Here is a 10,720-nt window from a genome sequence, read left to right on the forward strand (position 1 = left end):
AGTGTGCTGGCTTAGAGCACAAAAACTCAGAGACAGTACCCAGGCCTTGTGTTAAAGCCCCAGGTACCAGACCAAAAAAAAAATAGTTCCGTGGACTTTGTTGCCTACAATGGCTTCAGCTTTCTGAATAGCTAGAATTATAGGTATGAGCCCCCAGTGCTTAGCTTAGAGTGACTGTTTGACCTAAGAGCTTTTGTTGTTATTATTCTTATTGGTCACGGGACTTGAACTCAGGGCCTGGGCACCGTCCCTGAAGCTCTCTGCTCAAGCTAAGCGCTCTAGCAATTTGAACCACAGAGCCACTTCCAGTTTCTTCATGATTAACTGGAGATGAGAGTCTCATAGGGTTTTCTGCCTGGGTTGGCTTTGAACTTTGATCCTCAGATCTCAGTCTCTTGAGTAGCTAGGATTTCTGAGCTAGCATCACCCAGCCCTGAGAACTTCTTTTGAGTCACACACCAGGATGGAAAATGTTGATCCAATCCAAAGCTTTTCCCTTATGGATGAGTTTGCAATCATGTGCTAAGATCAGGTTAGATCTGCCCTGCTCTCTGCATCTGGGGGAAGATGGCGCCAAGTCAAAGATGGTGGGGCTCTGCATACTCCCCTGACCTCCCCCTCTCCTCTGTCCCCCTGCTTCTTTTGCAGATGGTCGCCCCATTGGGGTGGAAGGTATTCAGGTACTGGGCACTGGAAATCTTATCATCTCAGATGTGTCAGTCCAGCACTCAGGCATCTATGTCTGTGCCGCCAACAGGCCTGGTACCCGGGTGAGAAGGACAGCACAAGGCCGGCTGGTAGTGCAAGGTATGGACTGACAGCCAGGCCTACCCCTTACCTCCACCCTATCCATATCTAGGCAGTTCCCCAAGCCCAGTACCTCTCACCAGCCATGTCCTGTCCTGTCCTTTTCCTGGCCAAGTCAGGCTAAAGAGAGGACTCAAAAAAGTCCTCTCAAATGCTGGGTGCCACTAGCTCACACCTGTAATCCTTGCTACATAGAAAGCTGAGTTCTGAGGATCATGAAGCTGGCCCAGGCAAAAAAGTCCATGAGACACTCACTTCTAATTAGCAATCAAAAAAAAAAAGCTGGAACTATGGTTAGGTGACAGAGTGCTAACGTGAAGCAGAAAAGCTCAGGGACAGTGTCCAGGCCCTGAGTTCAAGCTCTAAGACTAGCATAAGCAAAAATAAATAAAGAAGCTGGATGCTGCGGGGTGGCTCACACCTGTAATCCTAGCTATTCAAAAGGCTAATATCTGAGGATTGTGGTTCAAAGCCAGACAGGACAGGCAAGTCTGTGAGACTCCAGTGAACCACCAGAAAACCAGAAATGGTGTTGGGGCTCAAAGTGGTAGAGCACTAGCCTTGAGCAAACAAACCTAGGTCTTGAGTTCAAGCCCCATGACCAACAGCAACAACAAAAAGTCACTGAAAATAAGCAGAGAAATGGCTCGAAACAAGCAGAGATGTCAATTGGGACAGAAGCCTGCCAGAAGGGGTCACCAGCTAAAAGCTAGAGCCCACAGCCTTGCACAGGGTTTTGTTTTGCCAGTCCTGGGGCTTGAACTTGGGGCCTGAGTGCTGTCTCTGAGCTTTTTTTTTTTTTTTTTCTCCCCTCAAGACTAGGACTTTACTATTTAAATCACAGCTGCCACCAAGACATGTGAAAGGGTATCAATGTATGTGAATTAATGCACCTTCTATCTGGCAAATATCATGTAACCCTTTTATTAATTACAATAAAAATATATTTTAAAAAATAAATAAATAAATCACAGCTGCCTGGGAATTAATTGGAGCTAAGAGTCTCACAGAAGACTTTCCTGTTCAGGCTGGATTTGAACTGTAATTCTCAGGTTTCAGCCTCCTGAGTAGCTAGGATTACAGGCGTGAGCTCAAGAAGGTGGAAATCCCTTTCTGGAGGAGCCTCTTTCCCCCGTCTCATCCCTTTGTCCCTCCTCACCCGTGATCTCACTTGCTTCTCTCTGTCCTCCCAGCACCAGCTGAGTTCGTGCAGCATCCACAGTCCATATCCAGGCCAGCCGGGACCACAGCCATGTTCACCTGCCAGGCCCAGGGCGAGCCACCGCCTCACGTCACGTGGTTGAAGAATGGCCAGGTGCTGGGGGCAGGAGGCCATGTCAGGCTCAAGAACAATAACAGGTGTGTGTGCTGGATTGGAGGATGACAGAAACCCTGAGTTGGAGTGGGGAGAGACTCAATTAATACCCCTGAGCGGGTGGTGAACTTTTTGCTCAGTCTAGATACTGTGTGTGTGTGTGTGTGTGTGTGTGTGTGTGTGTGTGTGTGTGTGTCCATTGTGGAACTTGAATTCAGGTCCTAGGCCCTGATCCACAACACCACTTCCGGTTTTCTGATGGTTCGTTGGCGTTAAGAGTCTCATGGACTTTTGTGCCCAGGCTGACTTTGAACTGTGATCCTCAGATCTCAGCCTCCTGAGTGGTTAGGATGCCAGGCGTGAGCCACCATAGCCCAGCCGAAACTGGTGGTTTAAATCCCCAGGGCTGCCACCTGTTATCACTGGCAAGCCTGGCAGGACTCAGTTTCCCCATCCAGCTGAGGCTTTCTCTCTCCTGGCAGCACGCTGACCATTTCCGGAATCGGTCCTGAAGATGAGGCCATCTACCAGTGTGTGGCCGAGAACACTGCTGGCTCCTCTCAGGCCAGCGCCAGGCTGACCGTGCTGTGGGCCGAGGGGCTGCCTGGGCCTCCACGCAACGTCCGGGCCATCTCAGTGTCATCCACTGAGGTCCAGGTGTCCTGGAGTGAGCCGCTCACCAACACCAAAGAAATCATCAGCTATGTTCTGCACATCAGGAAGGCTGCCGGTGGGTCCCGAGAGTCCACAAGGTTCTATTTCCTGTCTTTTCCATCCTGTGGGTCCTGTCCTTTCCTTCTGTCCCCTATCCACTGTCCACACCCCTATTCTATTTTTTGGTCAGTCGTGGGACTTGAACTCTGGGCCTGTCCACAGTCCCTGGGCTCGTCAGCTCAAGGCTAGCACTCTACCACTTTGAGCCACAGTGCCACTTCCGGTTTTCTGGTGGTTCATTGGTGATGAGAGTCTCACAGGACTTTCCTGCCTGGACTGGCTTTGAACCTCGATCCTCAGATCTCAGCCTCCTGAAGTCCCAAGGATGACAGACATGAGCCACTGTCGCCTGACTCACACCCCCATTTTATCATGGCTGCCCAGACTTCCTCCCATCCCTCATGATCGCCCCTGCCCCAATGTTTGCTCCCCAGACCCACCGGAACTGGAGTATCAGGAGGCTGTGAGCAAGAGCACCTTCCAGCATCTGGTGAGCGACCTGGAGCCCTCCACAGCCTACAGCTTCTACATCAAGGCCTACACACCTAGAGGGGCCAGCTTGGCTTCGGTCCCCACCTTGGCCAGAACCCTGGGGGAAGGTAAGACCCCAGCTTTGCAGGGACACCCCATGTGCATGGTTGGGTTGTATACTGTACCAGGTGTCTGCTCCTGAGGCTGCATGAGGGCACTGGGTCTATTTTGATGTGCCACCCAGGCACCAGTGGCTCCCGCCTGCAATCTTAGCTACTCAGGAGGCTGAGATCTGAGGATCGAGGTTTGAAGCCAGCCTGGGTACGAAAGTCTGTGAGACATTTAGCACCAATTCATCACAGAACAAGCCAGAAATGGCGCTGTGGCTCAAGTGGCAGAGGGCTAGCCTTGGGCAAAAGGAACTCAGGGACAGTGTCTAGGCCCAGAGTTCAAGACCCAGTTACTAGAAAAAGAAAAAAAAAATGGTGGCATGTGCCTTAGTGGTAGAGTGCTTACCTCGTATGCGTGAAGCCCTGGGTTCCATTCCTCAATAGCACATAAACAGAAAAAGCTGGAAGTGGTGCTGTGGCTCAAGTGGTAGATTGCAAATTGAGCAAAAGTAAGAAGCTCAAAAGCCAGGCATGGTGGCTCACATCGAGGATCAAGGTTCAAAGCCAGCCCAGGCACAAAAGGACCTGAGATTCTTATCTCCAATTAACCTCTAGAAAATGGGAAGTGGGGCTTGGCTCAAGAGTAGGGTGGTAGCGTTGAGCTGAAGAGCTCAGGGACAGTGCACAGGCTGAGTTCAAGCCCCATGACCCTCCCACATACAAAAAAGCTCAGGAGGGCCCGGGAGTTTGGCCTAGTGGTTAAAGTGCTTGCGTAGCATGCATGAAGACCCAGGTTCGATTCCTCGGTACCACATACATAGAAAAAAGCCGGAAGTGGTGCTGAGGCTCACGTGGTAAAGCTCTAGCCTTGAGAAAGTCCAAGGACAGTGCTCAGGCCCTGAGCTCAAGCCCAGGACTGGAAAAAAAAAAAAAAAAAGCTCAGGAACAGTGCCCAAATCCTGAGTTCAGGCCCCAGAACTGGTAATAATAATAATAATAATAATAATAATAATAATAATAATGGATAAATTAAAATTGTGTGCTGGTCCTGGAACTCAGAGCCTGATGTGGTAGTTGAGCTCCTTTTGCTCAAGGCTAGCACTCTGCCACAGCTCTACTTCTGGCCTTTGCGTGGTTAATTGGATGAAAGAATCTCACAGACTTTCCTGCCTGGCTGGCTTTGAACCGGGATCCTTATTAGATGTCAGCCTCTGAGTAGCTAGGATGACAGCAATACATGTTCTAGGTCAGAGGCCAGAGAGCTGTCAGGTTCTGGGGTGGGGGTGGGGGGCTCGGGTCTGGGCTAGAGAGAGGAGGTGGGAGGGTAGAGCTGTGACTGAACCCCCACATCCTGCCTCCTCCTGCAGCCCCCGCCCCACCCCCGTTGTCTGTGCGGGTCCTGGATGCCTCCTCCTTGCAGCTGCTTTGGGAACCCTGGCCCAGGCTGGTCCCGCACGAGGGCGGCTTTAGACTGTTCTACCGTCCGGCCAGCAGGGCCGCCTTCACCGGCCCCATCCAGCTGCCTGGGACGGCCTCCTCCTACAACCTCAGCCAGCTCGGTGGGTAAGGGGTACCGGGCTTGGCGGGATGGCATGCCTTCCCACCGCCATGGAGCTGCCTGCTGGAAATGGGGCAGTGTCTCAGCTTCGCTCCTCCCCCAGACCCCAGCACGGTGTACGAGGTGAAACTGCTTGCCTACAACCAGCACGGAGAGGGCAACGCCACTGTCCGCTTCGTGTCTTTGAGAGGAGCATCTGAGAGGACAGGTGAGGACTGGTGGGGTGGCAGCCGGGTAGTAGATGGCACACGAGGCCTGATGAGGGGGACACGACTCAGACCTGTGTGACCTTGATCATGTGGCTTAACCTCTCTGAACCCCAGTGTTCTGTATGAAAGCAGGGATAATGGCTGGGTGCTTATAATCCTAGCTACTCAGGAGGCTGAGATCTGAGGATTATGGTTCGAAGCCAGCCCGGGCAGGAAAGTCTGTGAGACTCTTAGTTCCAATGAACCACCCCAAAATGGGCAGTGGCACTGTGGCTCAAAGTGATAGAGCACTAGCCTTGAGCAAAAGAGTCCAGGGACAGCACCCAAGCCCTGAGTTCAAGACCCAAGACTGACTGTAACAAAAGCCACAAGTAGTCAGATGTCAAGTACTCAGACCTGTAATCACAGTTACTCTGGAGCCTTGAGAGCTGAGGACATTGGTTTGAAGCCAGCCTAGCAGACTCTTTAAGCAGCAAAAAGCTAGAAGTGGACCTGTGGTTCAAGTGATAGAGTACTAGCCTGAGCAAAATAATAATAATAATAATAATAATAACTCAACCCAGGCTCTGAGTTCAAGCCCCAGGACTGGCACCAAAAATAATTCATCAATGAAAAATAAAAACAAGGGGGCTGGGAATGTGACTTAGTAATAGAGTACTCGCCTAGCATGCAGGAAAGCCCTGGGTTGAATTCCTCAGTATCATAGAAACAGAGAAACAAAAAGCTAGAAGTGGTGCTGTGGCTCAAGTGGTAGACTGCTAGCCTTGAGCAAAAGCAGCTCAGGAACAGTGCCCAGGCGCTGAGTTCAAGCTAAATAAATAACTAAAATAAAATACCACAAGGATGATGTTACCTACTGAGTCCCAGATGGGTCTAGCTAAGGGATAAGGAGCTGCAGCCCCCATCCTGTTTCCCCAGCCCTGAGCCCGCCCTGTGACTGCCGGAAGGAAGAAGCAACCAATCAGACGTCGACCACAGGCATCGTCATCGGTATCCACATTGGAGTCACCTGCATCATTTTCTGTGTCCTCTTCCTCCTGTTTGGCCAAAGGGGCAGGTGGGATCCGGGCCGGGGGAGAGGCTGGCCCTGTGGTGGGGAAGAGCTGTGGTCAGGAGACAGTTTGGGGTTCAGTGCTCTCTGTCTCCCTAACTCCTGGCTCCTCTTCTATCAGGGTCTTCTTGTGTAAGGATGTGGAGAACCAGCTCTCTCCTCCCCAAGGTCCCCTCAGCCAGAGGGACCTGGCTGTGAATGGGGTGAGCCAGGGAGAGCGGGGCCAGCTAGGCCTCAACCAGAAGTACGTGGATGCCAAGGAGCTGGAGCAGCTGTGCCCGTCGTCAGCTCCGGCGGCAGGGCAGCCCGGCCCTCGGCCCAGGGTAAGCCCCCCAGTCCCCCCTGCTGCCTTCCTCTATCTGATTGCTTTTGTGCTGGGGCTTGAACTCAGAACCTGGGCCTGTCCTTAGCTTTTTTTGCTCAAGGCTTGCGGTCTAGAACTTGAGCCATAGCTGCGCTTCTGGTTTTCTGGTGGTTCATTGGAGATAAAGAGTCTCCTGGACTTTTCTGCCTGGCCTGGCTTTGAACCATGATCTTCAGACCTCAGCCTCCTGGATAGCTATGATGATAGATGAGAGCCACCAGTGCCTGGCCCATCCCACATGCCATGGATCTTTTCAGGACTCTGGGTCAGTGTTTTTTCCTGTGCCCAGAATCAGGCAAAGAGGCCTGAGGGGAAAGGGGGTTGGTGCTGGTGGCTCATTCCTGGAATCCTAGCTACTTAGGACGCTGAGATCTGAGGATCATGGTTCAAAGTCAGCCAGGACACAAAAGTCCCCATGAGATTTTTTTTTTTTTTCCCGGTCGGTTGTGGGGCTTGAACTCTGGGCCTGGACATTGTTCCTGAGCTCTTCAGCTCAAGGCTACGGCTCTACCCCTTGAGCCACAGCACCATTTCCAGTTTTCTGGTGGTTCATTGGTAATAAGAGTCTCACAGGACTTTCGTGTCCAGGCTGGCTTTGAACTGCAATCCTCAGATCTCAGCCTCCTGAGTAGCTAGGAGGCTACCCAGCTCCGTGACACTATTATCTGCAATTGATAACTTAAAAAACGGCAAGTGGCACTGTGGTGCAAGTGGCAGAACGCTAGCCTTGAGCTCAAAGAGGTTCAGGGATAGAGCCTAGGCCCTGAGTTCAAACCCCACAACAAGTAGACAGACAGACAGACAGACAGATAGACAGAAAGGGTGTTCGGGGGGCCTTTGGTCTCCAAACTGAGGTCTGCATGCCTGGCTCTTTCCTCCACAGGATCCTGCAGCCCCAGCCCTGTGTGAGGAGTCGCAGGCGTCCAGGGGGCCTGTTCACAGCTTCAGTCTTGTGGACGGGAGGAGGATGGAGGCCAGGCTCCCCTGTGCAGGCCCTGAGGCTGCTCTGTCACCCCAAGGTGCAGGCCCAGGCTTCCTCCATGAAGGACAGACTGCTGGCTTAGCCCAGCTCTGACTGGCCAGCCACCCCACTCAGTGCCTGCAGGCCGTGCGAGGGGGCAGCCCCCATTCTCAGGTCAAGGGTGACGTTTCTCCTGGTTTGTGGGTTCAGATGATCCTGCCTCGCCCAGCTTTTCTGGTCTGACTGAAGGACGGGGTTCTGGAGACCCTCAGAGCCAGAAAGTGGGGTGAAGGGGGAGGGTTCCCTTCTGGGTCCCCTTCTCCCACCATTGTCTGGAATCCACTCAACTTGGAACTGAATGAATGTTTTCCTCTCACACTCAAAACTTGGAATCAAAATGAGAGATGAAGATGAAGAAGAAGAGGAGGAGGAGGAGGAAGAAGAAGACGAGGAGGAGGAGGAGAGGAAGGCAAATGAAGACTCCAGAGCTGGCCCCCAGCCATGGCTGGGCCCTGCCGCTTCTCTCTGTTCCCACTTTGTTTCTCAGGATGGACCGACTGTTGCTATTTAGCTTTGTGCACCTACCTCAGCCGAAATGAATGTCTAGGGGGGATGAGGAAGAGGGGGGCGGTAGCCTCAGCCCTCTGACCCCCCCCCCAGAGCCCGAATGCACTCCTACCTCAAGCCCTTCCCTTCTCATGTTCAGAGTTAAAAGAAAAAAAAAAAGCGAGGTGTTGGGGGGCTCATGCTCTCCATCAGATGCTGAGGATCATGGTTCGAAGCCAGCCCAGGCAGGAAAGTCAGTGAGACTCTTATCTCTAATATACGACTCAAAAAAAAAAGGGGTGTTGGTAGTGGCGCTATGGCTCAAGTGGTAGAGCGCTAGTCTTGAGCATAAAGAGGCTCAGGGACAGTGCCCAGGCCCTGAGTTTAAGCCCCACCATTGGCACCAAAAAAAGAAAAAAAAAAAAGAAAAAGGAAGAAAGAAAAGAAAAACAGAGAGAGAAAGAGAGAGGGGGGTGGAAAAAAGCACTTCCCTATTTCCAGGTGTAAAAGAAAGTCTACCTCAAGGCCCACGGCGTGGGATTGTGTTGTCACTGGACCCTGCTGGCCCTCCTCCTCCAGGAAGCCCACCTGGATTCCTTCCCCCACCCACCCATCCCCAGAGAGGAGGCTGAGGCAACATGACCCAGGTTGGGTTGACAGAAATACAACTGGAACTGGTCAGAGAGAAAAATGTGAAACAAGCCAAAAAAAAAAAAAAAGGGAGAGAGGAAATTGGTTCCTCCAAGGAAGTATGAATGATCCCCCAAATTAGCCACCTCCTGGCACCCCACCCATGCTGTCCCCTGGTGTTTGTCCGCCCTGCTTTTTTTTTAATTTTAATTTGTGTGTGTGTGTGTGTGTGTGTGTGTGTGTGTGTGTGTGCCAGTCCTGGGGCTTAAGCTCAGGACTTGGGAGCTGTTCCCTTAGTTTTCTTTGCTCAAGGCTGGCACCCTTCACTTGAGCCACAGCTCCTCTTCTGTCCTCCTGGGCCTGGGTGGGGTGACATGTCTGTCCCTACCTGGAACAGGTCTGGCTCCTAGATGTACTGTGCATCTCGCCTTCTGTGTCATGGCTTACCACCAGCCTCACCCACCCATCCAACGGTGGCACGGACCAGCCATTATGGCCAGGAACTATTTCTTTTTGCCGGTCCCAGGATTTGAACTCAGGGCCTGAGCACTGTCCTTGGGCTTTCTCAAGGCCAGAACTCTACCATTTGAGTCACAGCACCACTTCGGGATTTTTTTTACGTATGTGGTACCGAGGAATCGAACCTGGGTCTTCGTGCATGCTAGGCAAGCACTCTACCACTAGGCCAAACTCCTGGTCCCAGGAACTATTTTTATACAAGGTGTGTTTAAGGGTTATGTTCTTGTGACTTTATGTCTCCTTTTGGTTGTGTTCTTTGAACTATTTAGATTTAAAAAAAGAAAGGGCAAAAAAGCTCTGGGAGCCTGTGGCTCATGCCTGTAATCCTAGCTACTCAAGAGGCTGAGATCACAGTTCAAAGCCAGCCTGAGCATGAAAGTCCTGTGAGTCTCTTATCTCTAAAGAACCACTAGAAAACTGGAACTGGCGTGAAGAGCTTAGGGACAGTGCCCAGGACCAGAGTTCAAACCCCACGACTGACAAAAAAAAAAAAAAAAAAAAAAGGAAAAAGAAGAAGAAAAAAAAAAAAACCCTTGAGACTACAAAATACCTATTTTTGGTTATACTCAGAATCATTTTTTTAATAGCAGAGGGAAAACTTTTGTTTTTAAGAAAAAGAAAAAAATTATATATATGCACATATATATATATATATATATATATATATATAAAAGTGTATTCCTTAAGAATAAAACTAGAATGTAGTCCCTGGCCCCTTCTCCTTCTAGGGACACCCCATCCTCAACATTATTAGTGAATTAGCTGAACAAAGTAGAATTCTCTGTTACCTAGGAAACTAGAGTTGTGTCAAATTAAGGAAGTGTGGTCACTCCCTTCTCACAAGTGATGGGCAGATACTGGGGTTCTGCTGGCTCTAAGATAGCCCCTCATCAGCTTTGTAGCCCACTTTTCTTCTGAACCCCCTTTCCCTTGGGAAGGGAACATAAATAGGAGGGGCTTGACCTTTGTCACACTACTCATGTTGACTGAATAAAAGTCCTCTTTGCCAAAGTGAACCTAGGAGGTTCTTTTTTTTTCTTTTGGTTCAGTGTCTGAGGGGTTTTGTAGGGCAGAGAGATGGAGTCAACTCATGCATGCCTGGCTTACGGGGAGGGACCATTTTTTCTCCATTCAGGAGAATCCAGGGTTGCGTGGATCACCCTTGTAATCCCAGCTCCTCAAAAGGCTGAGATCTGAAGATCCCAGTCCTGGCAGAAAAACTCAAGGACAGGGCACAGGCTCTGAATTCAAGCCTCACAACCAACAAAAGAGGAAAACAAAGATCAGGAAATGGAGGCCTCCAGCCAGGGCCTCTAGTGAGGCTGCTCTGCTCCTCCATGGTCCAGTTAGTGCAGGCCCAGGAAGCCAGGTGCTTTAAGACTGCTAAGGTTTAACCTAAGATGAGGGGGCGTGGCTTGAAGACAAGGGGCACGCCTTCTCAGTGACGTCATGGCTAGGAGGGAGG

At 51.0% G+C, this 10,720-nt stretch overlaps 1 protein-coding gene across 1 annotated transcript in view; it reads left to right on the forward strand.

Annotated features, from left to right (window-relative positions):
• The window catches only part of Igdcc3 (immunoglobulin superfamily DCC subclass member 3), a 36,684-nt gene extending 28,119 nt beyond the window's left edge, over window positions 1–8,565 (forward strand). Inside the window, exons 6-14 of the mRNA XM_090318682.1 lie at window positions 649–807; window positions 2,001–2,166; window positions 2,605–2,852; window positions 3,271–3,435; window positions 4,785–4,976; window positions 5,079–5,183; window positions 6,103–6,241; window positions 6,357–6,558; window positions 7,483–8,565. Coding sequence (XP_090174808.1) covers window positions 649–807; window positions 2,001–2,166; window positions 2,605–2,852; window positions 3,271–3,435; window positions 4,785–4,976; window positions 5,079–5,183; window positions 6,103–6,241; window positions 6,357–6,558; window positions 7,483–7,674 — 1,568 coding nt within the window. The 3' untranslated portion in view covers window positions 7,675–8,565. The remainder of the gene's footprint in view (window positions 1–648; window positions 808–2,000; window positions 2,167–2,604; window positions 2,853–3,270; window positions 3,436–4,784; window positions 4,977–5,078; window positions 5,184–6,102; window positions 6,242–6,356; window positions 6,559–7,482) is intronic.
• The last annotated feature ends 2,155 nt before the right edge of the window (window positions 8,566–10,720 follow it).

This window comes from Megascapheus bottae, chromosome 25 (assembly GCF_031878675.1).
Source record: "Megascapheus bottae isolate mThoBot1 chromosome 25, mThoBot2.hap1, whole genome shotgun sequence".
Classification (NCBI taxonomy): Eukaryota; Metazoa; Chordata; class Mammalia; order Rodentia; family Geomyidae; genus Megascapheus; species Megascapheus bottae.